This window comes from Chiloscyllium plagiosum, unplaced genomic scaffold (assembly GCF_037043375.1).
Source record: "Chiloscyllium plagiosum isolate Xiang-an unplaced genomic scaffold, Cpla_swu_hap1 HiC_scaffold_160, whole genome shotgun sequence".
Classification (NCBI taxonomy): domain Eukaryota; kingdom Metazoa; phylum Chordata; class Chondrichthyes; order Orectolobiformes; family Hemiscylliidae; genus Chiloscyllium; species Chiloscyllium plagiosum.
In genome coordinates, this window is record NW_028270299.1 from 12783 (window position 1) to 22224 (window position 9442).

At 56.0% G+C, this 9442-nt stretch overlaps 1 protein-coding gene across 1 annotated transcript; it reads right to left on the reverse strand.

The window, feature by feature from the left end:
- Positions 1-2005: 2005 nt before the first annotated feature.
- Positions 2006-8065, reverse strand: LOC122546154 (tyrosinase-like; the record flags this gene model as incomplete). Its single annotated transcript, XM_087985723.1, has 3 exons — positions 7262-8065; positions 5238-5451; positions 2006-2147 (listed from the first exon to the last, which is right to left on the reverse strand). Coding segments are annotated over exons 1-3 (1160 nt in total), but the record flags the coding sequence as incomplete, so codon positions are not given.
- Between the last annotated feature and the right edge of the window lie 1377 nt (positions 8066-9442).

Genomic DNA, 9442 nt, shown 5'->3' on the forward strand with positions numbered 1-9442 from the left:
GGATGTTGATGGGGTGTAGATTGGGGTGTTGATGGGGTGTAGATTGGGGTGTTGATGGGGTATAGATTGGGATGTTGATGGGGTGTAGATTGGGATGTTGATGGGGTGTAGATTGGGGTGTTTATGGGGTGTAGATTGGTGTGTTGATGGGGTGTAGATTGGGGGTGTTGATGGGGTGTAGATTGGGATGTTGATGGGGTGTAGATTGGGATGTTGATGGGGTGTAGATTGGGATGTTGATGGGGTGTAGATTGGGGGTGTTGATGGGGTGTAGATTGGGGTGTTGATGGGGTGTAGATTGGGGGTGTTGATGGGGTATAGATTGGGATGTTGATGGGGTGTAGATTGGGGGTGTTGATGGGGTGTAGATTGGGATGTTGATGGGGTGTAGATTGGGGGTGTTGATGGGGTATAGATTGGGGTGTTGATGGGGTGTAGATTGGGGTGTTGATGGGGTGTAGATTGGGATGTTGATGGGGTGTAGATTGGGGTGTTGATGGGGTGTAGATTGGGGTGTTGATGGGGTGTAGATTGGGATGTTGATGGGGTGTAGATTGGGGTGTTGATGGGGTGTAGATTGGGGTGTTGATGGGGTATAGATTGGGATGTTGATGGGGTGTAGATTGGGGTGTTGATGGGGTGTAGATTGGGGGTGTTGATGGGGTATAGATTGGGGGTGTTGATGGGGTGTAGATTGGGATGTTGATGGGGTGTAGATTGGGGTGTTGATGGGGTATAGATTGGGGTGTTGATGGGGTATAGATTGGGATGTTGATGGGGTGTAGATTGGGGTGTTGATGGGGTGTAGATTGGGATGTTGATGGGGTGTAGATTGGGGTGTTGATGGGGTATAGATTGGGGTGTTGATGGGGTATAGATTGGGATGTTGATGGGGTATAGATTGGGGGTGTTGATGGGGTATAGATTGGGATGTTGATGGGGTATAGATTGGGATGTTGATGGGGTATAGATTGGGGGTGTTGATGGGGTGTAGATTGGGGGTGTCGATGGGGTATAGATTGGGGGTGTTGATGTGGTGAAGATTGGGGGTGTTGATGGGGTGTCGATTGGGGTGTTGATGGGGTATAGATTGGGGTGTTGATGGGGTATAGATTGGGATGTTGATGGGGTATAGATTGGGGGTGTTGATGGGGTATAGATTGGGGGTGTTGATGGGGTATAGATTGGGATGTTGATGGGGTATAGATTGGGATGTTGATGGGGTATAGATTGGGATGTTGATGGGGTATAGAGTGGGGGTGTTGATGGGGTGTCGATTGGGGGTGTTGATGGGGTGTAGATTGGGATGTTGATGGGGTATAGATTGGGGCGTTGATGGGGTATAGATTGGGGTGTTGATGGGGTGTATATTGGGATGTTGATGTGGTGAAGATTGGGGGTGTTGATGGGGTGTCGATTGGGGGTATAGATTGGGGTGTAGATTCGGGGTATACCTTTGGGGGTTAGTCGCTCAGCGCCTCCTGCAGGTGAGTGAAGGGACCTGGGGAAGGGTGATGACGGTGCAGCAGTTCATGGACAATCTGCTCAGTGATCCCTGTGGGCAGGGGCGATTGGACGATCTTGCCAGTCTCTCCCTCTGACCATAACCCCCATATTGATTTATGTCTTGCCTGTACATATGTGTGTGTGTGTACATAAGGATGGCTTCACGCCACTCTGCATTTCCCGATAGCTTCGCTCGAAGTGGCCGCTCAGCTGGGGAACTTGCCGAACCTCGGTAGAGTCTTGAGCGCTTGGCGCTGCCTCCAGTAAGAGTGGGGGGGGGGGGGTTGATTTCCCTGTCGCGGGAGCTCAGGCAGGTGAGAGATACAGTGGGAGAGGATGGGCGGGGGGCATGTGAGCAGGGATCTCCCGGGTGGGTTTTCCGAAGCGACAGTCGGGCGCCCACCCTGGCGAGCGTTTCAGTGACCGCCCGCGTCAGGGGAAGTTGTTGGGTCTGTGTGCACTGTGCCGCGGCTTGCCAAGGGGGTGACCGCGCACTCACTTGTCAACGAAGACGTGCATGGGTGGGAAAAGTGGGTCGTTGGTGGTCTGGAAGATGTTGCCCAGGGTACCACCGCAGTAGATGTGCATGAGGATGTGCATGCCGATCTTGATATTGCTTGGATTCTGTGGGTCTAAGGAACCTGCCAGAGAAGGAGAGAGAGAGAGAGAGAGAGAGAGAGAACGGGTCAAACCGAGAATGGAGGCAGACAAACAGCAGCGCCCAATCCCCCCCCATCCCACCCCCCACTCCAACCAGCCCTCCTCAATTCCCCAGGCTGATCGAGGTTTGGGAGATGGGTCAGAGACGTCTCAACTCAGCTGGATACCAGCCTTTTGGTCCATTGCTTCCCATGTCCATCCACCCTCCCCCCGCCCACCACTGATACCCTACCTGATTGACAATCTCTCTCTCTCTCTCTCTCAACCTTCAATATACTGAATATCCCAGCCCTCTGCACGAAAGAATCTCACGGACCCACTCCCCTCAGAGAGAGAAGAAATTCCCCCTTGTCCCTGTCTTCGATGGGTGACCCCCTCATTCTGAGATGATGTCCCACTGGTCCTAGACTCTCCCACGCGAGGCGCCGGTGGCAGGGGGTGGGTGGAAATAACATCTCCACATCTCCCCCTGTCATGTCCCTCCCTGTGAATCTTCAATCAGGATGGCTCTGGGTCTTCTAAATCCCAATGAATACAGGCCCCAACCTACTCAACCTCTCCCCGGTAAGACAGTCCGTCCATCCCTGGGAGCAGCTGAGTGATCCTTCTCTGGACTGCCTCCAATACCCAGTCTATCTCTGCTTGGATACAGGGCCCCAAACCTGTTCCCTGTATTCCAGCTGTGGTCTGACCAGTGCTGTGTACAGTTTTAGTAAAATCTCCCTGCTTTTACACTCCATTCCCTTGGAAATGAAGGCCAGTATTCCACTCGCCTTCCCTGTTCCCCGCTGAACTTGGGCATTAGCTTTTCGCGATTCATGGGCCAGGACTCTGAAATCTCCGTGTTCTGCAGCGTTTCACCATTTATGTAATATTCAGTTCTTCTATTTTTCCTGCCACAGCGCGCAACCCTCAGTATTAATGATGGAATAATTCCCACATTATAATCCATCTGCTGAGATTTGTACCCACCCTCCGATCCCTATCCCGCTGCAGTCTCTGAGTGTCAGTCTCACCACTTGCCTTCCCTCCACTTTAAACTTGGCGGTAATACGTTCGCTTTCCTCACCCAGGTCATTGACAGCGATGGGAAATAAAGGTGGATCCAGCACTGATCCCTCTGGGACTGCACTAGTTACAGGGTGCTGTCCCGACAGTGGCTCCCTGCATCCCAACTCTCTGTTTTCTATTGGCTAACCAATCCTCTCTCCGTGCCCATACACTGCCCCCCCAAACACCACCAGGTTTCAATCATACCCAGCAGCCAAGTGAGTGGCCCCTTGTCAAATGCATTCTGAAAATCCCTACTGTATTACACACACTGCCTCCCCTTTATCTACCCTCCTCGTTACCTCGTGGAAGAGTCCCAGTCAATCTGTTAAGCAATTTGTCAATTTGTCAAGCATGATATCCCCTTTGATCATGTTATTTACTTTTACATCCTTCAGACTAAACTCCAACGTTGCCACCCCACCTTGTCTAAGGGGCTTCCTTCTTTACGCATGTAAAGAAGCTCTTGCAGTCCATTTTTATCTTACTTGCAAGTTTACTCTCAAGGTTTTTTCTCACCCTCAAAATTGTCTTTCAGTCTCTTTTTCGAGGGGTTTTGGCGGGTGGGGGGGGGGAGGGTTGTGCTTTTAAAACTTCGCCAGTCCTCCCCCTTCATTTAACTCAGCCCACCCACCACTGCTTGAAGAGACCTGACCTCTGGGAGAATAAGGCTTGGGGCAAATCACTAAAACGAAAGCAGCCTCAAATCTTTTCTCTTTGAATCGCGAGACAAAGCTTTTCACTGTGCCTCGGGACACGGGACAATAAATTCGATCTGTTGACTCATTCATTGGTTGGCAGATTGCCTTCCCACAATCGTTCTTTCACACGGGGGGGGGGGGGGGGGTGGGCAGAAATCTTTGCTGAGAGCCAGGAATGATTTTCTTAAAAATCTGTCAGTGTTTCCCAACCAACTTCGCTGCTAAAACACCTTTCGCACCCCACTCCCGGTGAGCTCTGTGCTCATTCCTCCGTAATTACCCCAATTTAAGGTTACCACAGTGGCCTCTGACCCACGTTTCTCACTCTCAAAGTGCCTCACAGCGCAGAACAGGCCCTTCGGCCCTCGATGTTGCGCTGACCTGTGAACTAATCTCAGCCCGTTCCCCCTACACTATCCCATCATCATCCATGTGCTTATCTAAGGATTGGTTAAATCTCCCTAATGTGGCTGGGTTGACTACATTAGCAGGTAGGGCATTCCACGCCCTTACCACTCTCTGAGTAAAGAACCTGCCTCTGACATCTGTCTTAAATCTATCACCCCTCAATTTGTAGTTATGTCCCCCTCGTACCAGCTGACATCATCATCCTAGGAAAAAGACTCTCTCTGTCTACCCTATCTAATCCTCTGCTCATCTTGTACGTCTCTATCAAATCCCCCCTTCTCTCCAATGAGAACAGACCCAAGTCTCTCAGCCTTTCCTCATAAGAGCTTCCCTCCAGACCAGGCAACATCCTGGTAAATCTCCTCTGCACCTTTTCCACCTCCTTCCTGTAATGGGGCGACCAGAACTGTACACAATATTCCAAGTGCGGGACACACCAGCGTTTTGTATAGTTGCAGCATGATATCGCGGTTCCGGAACTCAATCCCTCTCCCAATGAAACCGAACACACCGTCTGCCTTCTCAACAGCACTATCCACCTGGGCGGCAACTTTCAGGGATCTATGTACATGGACACCGAGATCCCTCTGAACACCAACATTCCCAAGAATATTTCCATTGACCCAGTACTCTGCCTTCCTGTTATTCTTCCCAAAGTGAATCATCTCACATTTAGCTGCATTTGCCACCTCTCAGCCCAATCCTGCAGTTTATCCAAGTCCCCCTGCAACAATCTCCCACACTGTCCACCACTCCACCGACTTTAGTGTTCATCTGCAAATTTGCGAATGGAGGCCGGGTGTGTGGGGGTGAAAAGACTATTCTCTGGGCAGCGTCAGGACAGGGAGCCCGCCCTCCCCCTTTCCCCTTTGCGAGCGCACACAACCTCTCCGCACTCCCTCTGTGACGTACCTTCCAATGCATTGCGAAAAGAGTTCAGTGCCAGGACGGTGTAAGGTGCAGTGTCAAAGCTGCTGATGTTGAGACAGGCGTGCACATCGTCCAAGCTGGGCAACCGCTCGAACCGCTCATCGAGACGGTTAAAACGGAAGATGGGTCCCCCGGGCACAGACGGGCAAACCAACCTGAAATCCCATTGGTGGTCTCCATCGTCAGAGCAGTACGTCTGAGGGAAATCCAGAGAGAGTCTCAGCCAGCCCAGGGACAGGGACAGCACGGGGTTAGATACAGAGTAAAGCTCTCTCTACACTGTCCCCCCCATTCCAGGGACAGGGACAGCACGGGGTTAGATACAGAGTAAAGCTTCCTCTACACCGTCCCCCCCAGCCCAGGGACAGGGACAGCACGGGGTTAGATACAGAGTAAAGCTTCCTCTACACCGTCCCCCCCCATCCGAGGGACAGGGACAGCACGGGGTTAGATACAGAGTAAAGCTCCCTCTACACTGTCCCCCATCAAACAGTCCCAGGGACAGCACGGGGTTAGATACAGAGTAAAGCTCCCTCTACACTGTCCCCCCATCCCAGGGACAGGGACAGCACGGGGTTAGATACAGAGTAAGGCTCCCTTTACACTGTCTCCCCCATCCCAGGGACAGGGACAGCATGGGGTTAGATACAGAGTAAAGCTCCCTCTACACTGTCCCCCCCCCATCCCAGGGACAGGGACAGCACAGGGTTAGATACAGAGTAAAGCTCCCTCTACACTGTCCCTCCATCCCAGGGACAGGGACAGCACGGGGTTAGATACAGAGTAAAGCTCCCTCTACACTGTCCCTCCATCCCAGGGACAGGGACAGCACGGGGTCAGATACAGAGTAAAGCTCCCTCTACACTGTCCCTCCATCCCAGGGACAGGGACAGCACGGGGTTAGATACAGGGTAAAGCTCCCTCTACACTGTCCACCCCATCCCAGGGACAGGGACAGCACGGGGTTAGATACAGAGTAAAGCTCCCTCTACACTGTCCCCCCCAGCCCAGGGACAGGGACAGCACGGGGTTAGATACAGAGTAAAGCTTCCTCTACACCGTCCCCCCCCATCCGAGGGACAGGGACAGCACGGGGTTAGATACAGAGTAAAGCTCCCTCTACACTGTCCCCCATCAAACAGTCCCAGGGACAGCACGGGGTTAGATACAGAGTAAAGCTCCCTCTACACTGTCCCCCCATCCCAGGGACAGGGACAGCACGGGGTTAGATACAGAGTAAGGCTCCCTTTACACTGTCTCCCCCATCCCAGGGACAGGGACAGCATGGGGTTAGATACAGAGTAAAGCTCCCTCTACACTGTCCCCCCCCCCATCCCAGGGACAGGGACAGCACAGGGTTAGATACAGAGTAAAGCTCCCTCTACACTGTCCCTCCATCCCAGGGACAGGGACAGCACGGGGTTAGATACAGAGTAAAGCTCCCTCTACACTGTCCCTCCATCCCAGGGACAGGGACAGCACGGGGTCAGATACAGAGTAAAGCTCCCTCTACACTGTCCCTCCATCCCAGGGACAGGGACAGCACGGGGTTAGATACAGGGTAAAGCTCCCTCTACACTGTCCACCCCATCCCAGGGACAGGGACAGCACGGGGTTAGATACAGAGTAAAGCTCCCTCTACACCGTCACCCCCATCCCAGGGACAGGGACAGCACGGGGTCAGATACAGAGTAAAGCTCCCTCTACACCGTCCCCCCCATCCCAGGGACAGGGACAGCACGGGGTCAGATACAGAGTAAAACTGACATAACACTTGTCGAGACACTCCAACCCCTGTAACATTGATGGGGGTGGGGGAGTGGGTCGGGGAGAGACCCAGACGGAACCCTCCCCTCCCCAAAGGGACGCCCAGCTCTCTCGCAGTGAGCTGCTGAAACGTTGCCCGTTCTCCCATTGCACAGGGACTTGTTGGTCATTGCTGGTCCCTTATCCATTTTCCCTGCCTTGTCCCGTGGGTGCCCCTCCTGAGCTGTGCCCCTCCTTACCCTCCATCTGCTGAATACAGAACCCGGGGAGAATTGCCCGTCTGGGAGACTGGCCCCGAAGAGGTTGTCGGTGCAGACGTCACAGTGGGTTTTACCGGCCCAGCTCCAATACGGCAGGGAGAAATCCTGGTCCCCGGTGATGTTGCGGATCTCGTTCTCCAGGTGGATGGAAAAAACCCGGTGCCAGCTCAGGAAGGACGTGCTGCGGTGCGCAAAGGTCACATTGGAATCCACGCTGACCACCTTGAAGCAGATGTAGTGCATGAAGGCAGCGATGTTGTAGACGCTGGCACGGCGGAAGGTCATGGCAGAGCCGGGTGTGTAACTCCTGCTGGCATAGATGACGTAGCGCTGACTGAGAGTGACCTTCGCCTGGTGCAGCCTTTGCACGAAAAGTCGCTGTTGGGCCAGGGGCAGGGCGGAGATGTCCCGGCGGATGACTATGTGCCTGGCCTGGCACCATGCCCCCCGCCAGCCGTGGGCGCACTCCCCACAGTCGGCGCCACCAAAGTTCCCCCGGCACACGCACAGACGCCTGAAGAAGTAGGTGGGCCACCACAGGCGGAAGTCCCGCGAGTTGCGGTGCACCCTCTCCCGCTCTGCCCGCTCCTGCGGGGTCTCCCCCGTGACGTCCTGGCACACCCCCCGGCCCGAGGCTGATCCGCACGGTGAGCCGTCGCCCCAGAAGGTGGGGCAGCACTCCCCGCTCTCCACGTGGGCCGGCGTTCCGCACTGGATGGGAATCATTGCCCGGGCCGTGCCCAGGATCAGCAGCACGCACGCCAGCTCCAGCCCCAGAGACATGGTCCGGAATTCTCTGTATGTGGATGTCCAGCGAGTGGGCACTGTGTCTGTGCAGCCCACGTCTGCAGATTTATACGGGACTCATTCGAACCATCAAAGAAACCTCCCTGTTGCTATCTGGCTGAGATCACAGATAAGCATTGACTGAGATGACCATCGGCTGAGCCGACCATTGACGGAGATTGCCATCAGAAACATCCTGGCGTTCTGCAGGAACATCCTGGTTGGCTCTGTGACAGTGCCTCACCCCACCTCGCCTGCTGGACGGCTCAACTCCCTTGTTCCCACTCGGCCATCCCATCACAGTGCCTGGGCTGCTCCAGCAGCTTGGTCAGTGCCAGTCTCTCCCTCAGCGCTGACCCTCCCACAGTGCGGGGCTCCCTCGGTGCTGACCCTCCCACAGTGCGGGGCTCCCTCAGCGCTGACCCTCCCACAGTGCGGGGCTCCCTCAGCACTAACCCTCCCACAGTGCGGGGCTCCCTCAGCGCTGACCCTCCCACAGCGCGGGGCTCCCTCAGCGCTGACCCTCCCACAGTGCGGGGCTCCCTCAGCACTGACCCTCCCACAGTGCGGGGCTCCCTCAGCACTGACCCTCCCACATTGCGGGGCTCCATCGGCACTGACCCTCCCACAGTGCGGGGCTCCCTCAGCACTGACCCTCCCACAGTGCGGGGCTCCCTCAGCGCTGACCCTCCCACATTGCGGGGCTCCCTCAGCACTGACCCTCCCACAGTGCGGGGCTCCCTCAGCACTGACCCTCCCACATTGCGGGGCTCCATCGGCACTGACCCTCCCACAGTGCGGGGCACCCTCAGCGCTGACCCTCCCACAGTGCGGGGCTCCCTCAGCACTGACCCTCCCACAGTGCGGGGCTCCCTCGGTGCTGACCCTCCCTCAGTGCAGGGCTCCCTCAGCACTGACCCTCCCACAGTGCGGGGCTCCCTCAGCGCTAACCCTCCCACAGTGCGGGGCTCCCTCAGCGCTGACCCTCCCACAGCGCGGGGCTCCCTCAGCGCTGACCCTCCCACAGTGCGGGGCTCCCTCAGCGCTGACCCTCCCACAGCGCGGGGCTCCCTCAGCGCTGACCCTCCCACAGTGCGGGGCTCCCTCAGCGCTGACCCTCCCACAGTGCGGGGCTCCCTCAGCACTGACCCTCCCACAGTGCGGGGCTCCCTCAGCACTGACCCTCCCACAGTGCGGGGCTCCATCGGCACTGACCCTCCCACAGTGCGGGGCTCCCTCAGCACTGACCCTCCCACAGTGCGGGGCTCCCTCAGCGCTGACCCTCCCACAGTGCGGGGCTCCCTCAGCACTGACCCTCCCACAGTGCGGGGCTCCCTCAGCACTGACCCTCCCACAGTGCGGGGCTCCCTCAGC